The sequence below is a fragment of the Lagopus muta genome, chromosome 8 (assembly GCF_023343835.1).
Source record: "Lagopus muta isolate bLagMut1 chromosome 8, bLagMut1 primary, whole genome shotgun sequence".
Classification (NCBI taxonomy): Eukaryota; Metazoa; Chordata; class Aves; order Galliformes; family Phasianidae; genus Lagopus; species Lagopus muta.
The window spans coordinates 14724242-14734507 of NC_064440.1; the positions used below are offsets into that span (position 1 = coordinate 14724242).

The 10266-nt window shown below is 61.7% G+C and overlaps 3 protein-coding genes across 7 annotated transcripts; 1 reads left to right on the top strand and 2 right to left on the bottom strand.

Annotated features, from left to right (window-relative positions):
* Window positions 1-5: 5 nt before the first annotated feature.
* Window positions 6-4259, bottom strand: GLB1L (galactosidase beta 1 like). 4 transcript variants are annotated; one of them, XM_048953303.1, is made up of 16 exons: window positions 4076-4259; window positions 3781-3953; window positions 3547-3697; window positions 3404-3464; window positions 3113-3207; window positions 2859-3039; window positions 2713-2771; window positions 2515-2636; window positions 2347-2387; window positions 1986-2104; window positions 1763-1837; window positions 1596-1685; window positions 1389-1502; window positions 1016-1147; window positions 434-649; window positions 6-363 (listed from the first exon to the last, which is right to left on the bottom strand). In XM_048953303.1, the coding sequence occupies exons 1-16, from the start codon at window positions 4127-4129 to the stop codon at window positions 145-147; spliced, it is 1902 nt and encodes a 633-aa protein (XP_048809260.1). In that variant the 5' UTR covers window positions 4130-4259; the 3' UTR covers window positions 6-144. The 4 variants fall into 4 exon arrangements, with proteins under 4 accessions (XP_048809260.1, XP_048809259.1, XP_048809262.1 ...); XM_048953302.1 differs by having other exon boundaries at window positions 94-649; XM_048953305.1 differs by lacking the exon at window positions 3781-3953 and having other exon boundaries at window positions 94-649; window positions 4076-4245.
* A 71-nt stretch (window positions 4260-4330) lies between these two features.
* STK16 (serine/threonine kinase 16) lies at window positions 4331-6302 on the top strand. 2 transcript variants are annotated; one of them, XM_048953306.1, is made up of 7 exons: window positions 4331-4466; window positions 4656-4875; window positions 4945-5078; window positions 5152-5272; window positions 5353-5448; window positions 5518-5639; window positions 5709-6302. In XM_048953306.1, the coding sequence occupies exons 1-7, from the start codon at window positions 4381-4383 to the stop codon at window positions 5845-5847; spliced, it is 918 nt and encodes a 305-aa protein (XP_048809263.1). In that variant the 5' UTR covers window positions 4331-4380; the 3' UTR covers window positions 5848-6302. The 2 variants fall into 2 exon arrangements, with proteins under 2 accessions (XP_048809263.1, XP_048809264.1); XM_048953307.1 differs by having other exon boundaries at window positions 4333-4429.
* Window positions 6303-6753: 451 nt separating this feature from the next.
* LOC125696682 (tubulin alpha-5 chain) lies at window positions 6754-10166 on the bottom strand. Its single transcript, XM_048952696.1, has 4 exons — window positions 10034-10166; window positions 9099-9321; window positions 8508-8656; window positions 6754-8309 (listed from the first exon to the last, which is right to left on the bottom strand). Exons 1-4 carry the CDS (start codon window positions 10130-10132, stop codon window positions 7338-7340), a joined length of 1443 nt encoding a protein of 480 aa, XP_048808653.1. The 5' UTR covers window positions 10133-10166; the 3' UTR covers window positions 6754-7337.
* Window positions 10167-10266: the final 100 nt, after the last annotated feature.

A 10266-nucleotide genomic window follows, 5' to 3' on the forward strand; every position in this document is an offset into this window, starting at 1 on the left:
TGGTTCCAAAGCAGCCAACTTTGGCTGTCCCTGCTGGGCTGTGCCTTTTTCCTAAGCACCAACCAGACCCATAGTGCTTCACCAGCCCCCTGCAATCCCTGCAGACATAGTGAGAAGCAGTGACAGTGCCCGGCAGTCCTGTGTTTATTTTTTGTCCAGGGGGCTATGGCTGAGGGTCCTGTTGAAAAGGGGTTGGTCAAGGAAGAGCAGGAAGGGGTTGAGGGGTGCCCCCTCTAGCTCCAGCACCGTGATGTTGTTGGGGCAGCCAACACACAGTATCGAGCCAGGCACAAAGAGGGTTTGCTGGGGTCCTTGATGGGGCCAGTACCGGCCCAGATTGAAGCCATTTATCCACAGCTGGCCCTGGGAGATGGAGATAAGACTGAGCCATGCTCTCCACCCTCATCCCCCTCCTAACTCTGCACAGGCTTACCTTGCTCCAACCTGGGAATTTCACAAAGGTGTCCCAGGCAATGCCAGGGGTCTCAAAGGTCCCTGTGTAGAAGGCTGGCCCTGCTCTGCCCCTGCAGCTTGATTTAGGCAGGGCAGCATGGGGCCAGCCCTGCTGGATGGCAGCATCTATGGCCAAGGGGTAGATGAGCCACTTGCTGAGTGGTCTGGAGTCCAAGGAGAGGTTCCCCAGCAAGCCCTGAAGTGGAGCAGAAGGAAAAATGGGGAAGCAGGGTTTGCCCTAGGCAGAAAGATGTCGCATGCAGCCCAAGCATGCATCTCCCCCTCAGCAGTGGAGATGGGATCCCCTCAGACAGGCTGCATGGCCTTGGCTGCAACAGCAGCAGGAAAGGGGGATGCCAATCTCACTGCTTTATCCTAAAGTGTTTGCCACCTGCCCAAGACTAAGCCAGTGGGTGTGTGGATAAGAAGAAGGGGATGGTGCGGGATTAACCAGGTAGCAGGGTTTGAGGTGTTCTCACCATGGCTGAGGGCAAGGGAGGGTGTTTGGCCACATGTGCCCACACCATTTGCATGGAGCAGCCCTGAGGCCCTCTTTCCTCACCTTGAAGTCACTGAAGTTTGCCCCGAAGCTGATCCTGCCCATGTTCTCCAGGAGTACATCCAACGTGTCCCCTGCCTTGCCTTTCACATGCAGTTCTGTCTGACCGTCCCGCTCCAGCGTTCCCTGGTACTCCTGCAGCCACAGGGTCAGCATTGCCCCACTACATCCCAGTCCCACGCTCTGTCTCACCACCATAAGCACTGCTAGCAGCAGCCTGCTAGTGTAGCATTCCACTGCCTTCTCCACACCAGAGCAGACACAAATGGGCCAGCGGAGTGCCCTCAGGGCTTCAATGAGGCTCTCAGTCAGTGTGCTGCTCCAATCCCCATCACAGCACATCTCTCCCAAGAAGCAGGCACCCCTGCTCTCTCACCTTCTGCAGCATCACGTAGCCACGATCACAGATGCTATGAGGAGGAGCGCTCAGCACGGCTGGGGCCAGGATGTCACGGGGCAGCTGTGTGCGGTACAGCATGAAGCCGTGGGCCTGTCAGGCAGCACAGAAAGAGAAGTAGGGCTGGTAATGAGTCCCATTCTTCTACCCTAGAACATCTCCTCCAGTAACCTTCAGGGCACCCACCTGCTTTACTGCCTCAAAGATGAGTGGGAACTCACTCTGGATGGGCCCAGAGGGGGACAGTACATCCAAGACATCCAGGAGATCAGCATACTGCAAAGACAGGGATGGGAGCTGGGCAGCCAGGCAAGGCCAGGCAGGACAGCACAAACCTCGAGGCGGGCATTCACCTTGCGCAGAGTCACCCAACCGTAGGCATACTTGGGGGTGGGGGGTGGCATCGGGCCCACTGGCAGGGGCTGAAACTGAACAGCAGACTGTCAGGTGCCCCACAGGGCTAAGGCTTCCCCTAGAATAAGTGCAGACATGGCCCTGCCCAGCCCCTCTCTGCTCCCTCTTCCTAGGACAAGCAGCAGAACCCAGCACTGCCCCTCCTCCTGTCAGGCTCAGTACCTTGCTGATGACTGTGCGGATGGCAAACAGCTTCTCCGTGGGGTCTCCAGCCTCTGAGAGTGGTGCATCATAGTCATAACTGGTGGTCACTGGTTTGTACTGGCCCTTGAAGTCAGCTCCTGGCCAAGGAAGTGATGGGAGCTACAGGGAGAGCCTAGCACCTGGATACCAGCTCTACACTGGAGGCAATACAATTAATAGGGAGCATGACCCAGAACTACTCAGGGATTAAAGGAGCCCTCTGGAGTACAAGCTGGGGTGCAGCATCGAAAACCTCCCCCCTAGGACAGAGAAGCAGCCTGGAAAAGGCTCCCAGATGCAAAGAGTCCTGCTGCACGTCCTCCTTCAGTCTCCCACTCACCGCTCCAGTAGGCAAAGTTGGTGCCCCCGTGGAACATGTACCTGTGTAACAGCCCAGAGAGCAGTCAGCACCCACATGGCCTGGACCACCCTGCTGCCCCCCAACCATCTCTAAAACCAATAGAGGAGGGGTCTGGTAGCCAGGCCATGCCCTAAGTTGGCTACTTGCATGTTGACGTTGGCTCCCAGCTGCAGCATATCGGTGAGTCCCTGAGCCACCAGTGTGGCACTGGTGCTGGCATGCGGGCCCCCCCAGTAGTCCAGCCAGCCCACGTAGTATTCAGAGTTCACCTGGGGAAGCCAGGGGCTGTCACCTGCTGGAGATGGGGTGACACACCCCACACCACCCTCTCACATGGTGCCTCACCAGCGGTCCCCTTGGCTCAATGCGGCGCTGGGCACCAAATGCTTCCGTCACATTGGAGTCTACAAGGGGAAAAGAAGCGAGGCTGGAGCAGAAAGGGGGAGAGGACATCTGCCCCCATCTCATCTGCTCCTTCCCCTTGGTGGCACCTGGCCCAAAGTCAACAGTGGCATAGAGCCCCTGCAGGGTGCCACAGCGCAGCTCCTCCATCTGTGCACCATCAGTGGTGAAGAGCAGCACCTCAGGGCCCAGCAGTGCCCGGAAGGTGCCCAGCAGGTGCTGCAGGTAGCTGAGGTCACAGGCATAGTAGCTCCCATATTCATTCTCCACCTGCAAATCAGGCACCAGGTGGGATACAGCCATGTCCTGACAGGCACCTGGTGACAGGTCCCACAGCACCCACCTGCACACTGATGATGTTCCCCCCATGCTGGTAGAGCCGTGGCTTAATCTTGGGCAGGAGGACATGGAGCCAGGCGTCCACGGCTGCCATGTAGGCTGGGGACAGGGGCAGCTTAGCCCCAACCCTCAGCCACTGGCCCTGCAATGAGAGGGACTGAGGGTGCAGAGGAGGAACTACAGGCTCCCAGAAGAGGGAGAAGCAAATGGAAAAAGTCATGCTTGGGGCTGGGCTGAGCAGCATGCGGGGACTGTCTGAAGGGACACCATGGCCATGGCCACATGCTGAGCTCACCAGGGTCAGAGGAGCGCAGGATGATGTCTGCTTTCCACAGCAGCCAGGCAGGCAGCCCGCCCTACAGGAACGTGGAGAGCATCATCAGTGAGCACGAGGCCAGCTGAGCCACCTGGCAGCCCTAGGGCAGGGCCGGGGCTCACCATCTCCCACTCGGCACAGATGTAGGGCCCCGGGCGCAGGATCACCAGCAGCCCCAGCTCCGCAGCCAGGTCCAGGAAGGCTTCCACATCCCGTTCCCCCGTGAAGTCATACACTCCCGGCTGCGGCTCGTGGTAGTTCCAAGGGACGTAGCTGGGGGGAGAAGGGGATGGCAACCAGAGACAGCCCAAGCTGCGGGGTGTCAGAGCTCCGCGCACAGCCTCAGGCTCACTTACACCTGCACGGCATTCAGCCCGGCCATGTAGAGCCGCAGCAGCCGGTCTCGCCAGGCGGGCCGCGGGACGCGGGCGTAGTGCACGCTGCCCGACACGTAGCGGAACGGGACCCCGTCCTTGCGGAAGCAGTCCCGCTCGAAATCGATCTGGAAAGAGCGCGCCGGGAGGGCGGCCTGCGGGACGGGGGCAGAGCTGGAGGAAGCATCCCCTCACCGGCCCCAGCGCAGGTCCACGGGGGCCGAAAAGAACGGGACGATCCCGGGACGACCCCAGCCCGTCGCCCTCCCGCACCCACCTCCCTACGCAGCAGCGCAGCCGCCAGCAGCAGCACGAGAGCCAGCAGCCCCATGACCGCGGCTCAGAGGCTGGGGAGACGGCGCAAAACGACGGAAGAAACTCTCATCCCACCCGAAGCTCCGCAGCGCTCATAATGACGGCACGGGTCCGAACGGCACCGCCCCGCGGCACCGCCTTCCGCCCCTCGCGGCAGGCCACGCCCCTTCCTATCAGACCACGCCCACTTCGGCGAATCTCCGCCCCCTCGGTGCCGCCGGTGACGCGGCGGTGACGCGCGGCGGCGGGCGATGACGCGCGCGGACGATGGGGCAGGCGCTGTGCGTCTGTTCCCGTGGCACCGTCAGCCTGGGGGGTGCGCGGTACCTCCTGCTGCAGCGCCTGGCCGAGGGGTGCGGCGGGACGGGGGGCTGGGGATATTGGGCACGGGGTGGGATGCCGGGGACACGGGGGACGTCGGGCATAAGGGGTGGTCGGGGCACGGAGGGGATGGATAGTCAGGACTTTGGGAGAGATGCTCGTGTATGGAGGGGATGTTTGGGCACGGCTGCCATCCCCACACGGCACTCTGCTCCCCGCAGGGGCTTCAGCTACGTGGACCTGGTGGAGGGGCTGCGGGACGGGCGCTTCTATGCGCTGAAGCGCATCCTGTGCCACGACAAGGAGGACCGGCAGGCCGCCCTGCACGAAGTGGAGATGCACAACCTCTTCCAACACCCCAACATTCTGCGCCTGGAGGCCCACTGCCTGGTGGAAAAGGGTGCCAAGCACGAGGCCTGGCTGCTCCTGCCCTATGTGAAGGTGAGGGAGTGGCCCCCGGCCTTATGTCACGCAGGGCTGTGGTGATCGCCTGCTGTGTATCTTTGCCAGGGGGGGACCCTGTGGAGCGAGGTGGAAGCACTGCGGGAGAAAGGAACCTTCATGCCAGAGCAGCGCATCCTTCTCATCCTCCATGGCATCTGCAGTGGGCTGCAGGCCATTCACAGCAAGGGCTACGCACACAGGTGGGGTCCTTGGCCAGGGGTGGGGGCAGCAGGCTTCTAGTGGGCGCTTGGTGATGTCCCCTTCCCACTGCAGGGACCTCAAGCCCACCAATGTGCTGCTGGATGAGGATGACCAGCCTATTCTAATGGACCTGGGCTCCATGAACCGGGCCCGCATGGAAGTCACCAACTCTCGGGAGGCCATGGCTGTGCAGGTGGGTGCCCATGCTGGGGAGGGGGTTGGAGGGAATCGTCCCACTGCCACCAGCCCTGCATCCCCTCTGCCTCTCTGCAGGACTGGGCTGCCCAGCGCTGCACCATCTCCTACCGTGCCCCTGAACTCTTCACGGTGCCCAGCCAGTGCGTCATCGATGAGCGAACAGATATTTGGGTGAGGACGCAGCCCCTCCGCCCCCCCAATGCTGTGGGGTAAGGGGCCACTCTAATGGCCGCACTGCAGTCTCTAGGCTGTGTGCTGTACTGCATGATGTTCGGGGAGGGCCCCTACGATGCCATCTTTCAGAAGGGTGACAGCGTGGCACTGGCGGTGCAGAACCCCATCGCCATCCCCACAACTTCCAGGTGAGGTTCTGGAGATGGGTGGGCCCTGCTCCCCATGGCAGGGCCATGCTGACCCCTCACTTCCTACAGGTATTCAGCTGCCTTGCACCGCCTGCTCTCCTCCATGATGACAGTGAACCCCCAGGAGCGGCCCAACATTGAGGACATCCTACAGCAGCTGGAGGGACTGCAGACTATGCCTGCCGGCCAGGTCACCACAAGTATCTGAGTGTGGCCCATCGCTGGCCTAGGCTGTATTGGGCTGCCCTGGACCTGCTTTCCCCTACGGCTGCTCCTGAGGGGATTTCTGCACCCCAGGAAGAGTTGCTCTGTGCTGGAGGTGTTTTGGAGTCAGACGTTGTCATTTGGGGTTGTGCGATGCAGTGGTTTGTACCCTGAATGCTGCCGCTGGGGCCTGCATGGCTGCTGGTGTCTGTGTGGCTGCTATGGCCAGTACGGCCCAGCACTAGGTTGCAGGACTGGCACATGTGCCCTGCTGCTGAGGGCAAGGCCTCGCTGCCCTCTCTGAGCCCACAGGGCAGCAGGTATCTCCTGCCCTGGGGTATGGCTGCAGCCGGGCCCAGCCTTGTGCTGTGGAGCAAGGCAGGGGCAGGCTGGGCTCAGCGCCCGCTGCCCTGGCACCCACATTGCCTTGTGTTTTGAATAAAGGTGTTCTTGCGGAGATGTGCACGGTGTCCTCTGTCCTGCTGGACATGGGGTGAGCGGGGCACACAGCCGGGACCAAGCAGCCAGGCACAGCCAGGCATTGCTGCAGGGGAATGGTGGGGGAGGACAGCTCCACGGCTCCATGCAGCTGCAGCATTAGTGTTAAGCAGAGAAAGTTAATCTCTGGCCCCAGTGTGACAAATCCGTCTGTGGTCACAGCTAAGCCCTGCTGTGCAGCACCGCTGTGCAGGCTCTCGGGGGCAGTGCAGTGCAGGAAAGGGGCTCACGCAGCACGCACTGCGCAAGGCACAGGCAGAGCCCAGCACCTGGGTGCAAAGGGCAGCAGCTCTGCTGCAGGGGGACAAAGACAGCCTTGGGATGGCACTATGAGCATCAGCAGCTGGAGGGGTGTAGCAGACACACAGCACTTGGGCTGCCCGCAGCAGGGAAAGAAAGAGAGGTAGCCAAGTGGTTTCAAAGGGAGCATTCCCCTCCTTTAATCCTCTCACCACAACACAGTAGTAAAACAGCCACAGGGATCCATGCCACGCCAGATGCCCTCACAATGTGCATCCACTGCACTGCAGAGCTGGGACATGCCCTGGGCTTTTCCCAATGCTCCAAGCACTCATCTTTCTGATAAGCCCACCTACCCAACTGGCTGTACACATGAAGATGTTTCAGCAGCCACAGTTTTCCCTGCTCAGGCTGAATCTGCTCCTCAGGACTCCAAGAAGGTTGCAGGGTTGTCCACATGAGGAGGCAGTACCCACCCTGCCTGGATGGTGAGCAGTGTGGGATGAGCACTGCAGTCCCAGGGTCTCTTACCTGTGCGAGGAGCAAGCTGGAGCTGGAGCAGGAGCAGAGCACGCAGGGAGGAAGCATAGCAGCAGCAGCAGCAGCACTGAAGCATGCACCACACACCTGACCTGGCAAGAAACCAGCACAGCTGGGGGGTCACTGGGAGACACGGAGGTTCTCAAATGATTTATTGCAAAGGGTTTCCGCAGGTGACACGGGAAAAGCAGCAAGGTCCTCTGCCAGGCGACCGCTCTACTCCTCGCCCTCCTCTTCATCCTCGTAGGAGTCCAGGCCCACCTCCTCGTAATCCTTCTCCAGGGCGGCCATGTCCTCCCGCGCCTCGGAGAACTCCCCCTCCTCCATGCCCTCGCCCACGTACCAGTGCACGAAGGCGCGCTTGGCGTACATCAGGTCGAACTTGTGGTCCAGGCGCGCCCAGGCCTCGGCGATGGCCGTGGTGTTGCTCAGCATGCAGACGGCGCGCTGCACCTTGGCCAGGTCTCCCCCCGGCACCACCGTGGGCGGCTGGTAGTTGATGCCCACCTTGAAACCGGTTGGGCACCAGTCCACAAACTGGATGCTGCGCTTGGTCTTGATGGTGGCGATGGCGGCGTTGACGTCCTTGGGCACCACGTCCCCGCGGTACAGCAGGCAGCACGCCATGTACTTGCCGTGCCGAGGGTCACACTTCACCATCTGGTTGGCTGGCTCGAAGCACGAGTTGGTGATCTCAGCCACCGACAGCTGCTCGTGATAGGCTTTTTCTGCAGAGATGACAGGGGCGTAGGTAGCCAGGGGGAAGTGGATGCGAGGGTAGGGCACCAGGTTGGTCTGGAACTCAGTGAGGTCGACATTGAGTGCTCCATCGAACCTCAGAGAGGCAGTGATGGAGGAGACAATCTGGCTGATGAGGCGGTTGAGGTTGGTGTAAGTTGGGCGCTCGATGTCCAGGTTCCTGCGGCAGATGTCATAGATGGCCTCGTTGTCCACCATGAAGGCACAGTCCGAGTGCTCCAGGGTGGTGTGAGTGGTGAGGATGGAATTGTAGGGCTCCACCACGGCAGTGGAGACCTGTGGGGCTGGGTAGATGGAGAACTCAAGCTTGGACTTCTTGCCATAGTCAACGGAGAGTCGTTCCATCAGCAGGGAGGTGAATCCTGAGCCAGTGCCACCTCCAAAACTGTGGAAAACAAGGAAGCCTTGAAGGCCGGTGCACTGGTCAGCCTGCAGAAAGAGAAAGACATGTGAGATTGCTCTGTAACAGATATTCTTGTCAACATTTGACTCTGTAAGTCCTTCAGGACTTGTTCCATCCCTTCCACGGACAGCTGCAAATCCCTCTCTTGGCACAGTCAGGCTCTGAGCCCAGCACTATGACCGAGCCCAGGCAGAGATATATGATCCCATTTTGCGGTTACCCACCAGCTTCCGGATCCTGTCCAGCACTTGGTCGATGATCTCCTTGCCGATGGTGTAGTGCCCACGGGCATAGTTGTTGGCAGCATCCTCCTTGCCAGTGATGAGTTGCTCAGGGTGGAAGAGCTGCCGGTAGATCCCAGCCCGCACCTCATCTAAGAGAGAGCAAAGGAGGCTGAGGCCAGTGAAGCCTTTGAACTGGCTGCCAAGCAGCCAAGCGCCCATCCCTTTTCCTCCTCCCATTCCACCTGCCAGGACTGTACGTCAGTGGGGCCATGCAGGTGCCAGGTTTCTCTGCCAGCGGAGTCTGCTGCCACCTCCCTGCACGGGAGTTCAGATTCTCCCACTCACTGAGAGCTGCCTGGCCACTGTGATACAGCCAGAGCCGCAGTGCCGGTCGGGCTGGTTTCTCTCTGTGCACATACAGAGACTACCACCATTGCTGCCTCTAGGACATTCCAGTAACAACAGCTGGTGTGGAGGCTTGTGGCTTCTCTCAGGGTTACACCTGGTGCAGGATGCAGGAATGCATGCACCGGTTGCTTGCTGCACACCCATGCTGCACCCTGTGCCTCACACCCCGAGCTCAGCACTCACCGATCACAGTGGGCTCCAGGTCCACAAAGATGGCCCGTGGGACGTGCTTCCCAGCACCAGTCTCGCAGAAGAAGGTGGTGAAGGAGTCGTCCCCTCCACCGATGGTCTTGTCACTGGGCATCTGCCCGTCGGGCTGGATGCCGTGCTCCAGGCAGTACAGCTCCCAGCAGGTGTTGCCCATCTGGACGCCGGCCTGGCCGACGTGGACGGAGATGCACTCGCGCTGGGGAGGGGGAGGCAGGATCAGATCGGGCATCGCTGAGGACTAGGGGCCAGCCCCGCGCTGCAAAACCTCCCGGGGACGGTGCCCCCGCACAGCATCTCTGCGGGCAGGGCTGGGGGTGCGCCAGGATTGCAGCTGCCGGGAGGGACAGCGACAGGCTCATCCAGGCGAGACGAAGGACACCGTGCCGCTAAATATAGCCCCGAGCCCGACGGCTGAGCCCATCACCCGCTTTGGTCATCGGCCCCGGCCCGGACCGCTCCGGCCCGCACCCTGCAGGAGCAGCCGGGATCCGTCGGACCGGAGCGTACCTCCCGCCCTACTCCAGCAACCCCGGCGGGGCGGCCCGTTGCAGCGGGGGGGAACTCCGCCGCGCACTCCGCCCGCGCCCCCGGTGCCCGGCCCGTGCTTCCCCCCTCCCCGGCAGCTGTCCCCGCCCGTCCGCGGCCGTCGGGCACCGGACGCCACCGGAGGGGTCACCCCCCTCCGCAACCCGCTGCGGAGCCTGGGGGACACCAGAGCTCCTCGGGCTGTCGGGTGGAAGGGGCCGGCAGGGGCACGTAGCCCCCGGGCAGGGGCCGGTGGGGCTGCCCAAGGTCACGGCGGGGAAGGAAGGGCTGCGTCGCAGCAGCTCTGCCGTGCCTCCCCCCTCCGGTACCGGGGCGGCTGTCCGGGCCCAGCGAGCGGTGCGCGGTGCCCGGCCTACACTCACCATGCTGCGGTTGCGGGCCCGGGCTGTCCCGGTTGCTCGGTACGGCGGAGCTCGGTGCGAAGCTGCGGCTGCGGCAATCCCCGCCGCAGCGAACCTCATATAGGGGGGAGGGGCCTGCTGTCGCCACGCCCCTTTATTTGGGGAGGGTATTTGCATGCGGAGAGGGAGGGCCTCCTAGGAAAGTAGCTGGAGTCTGAGTCTCTACGCAGTTGGCAAAGGGGATGAGAAACACT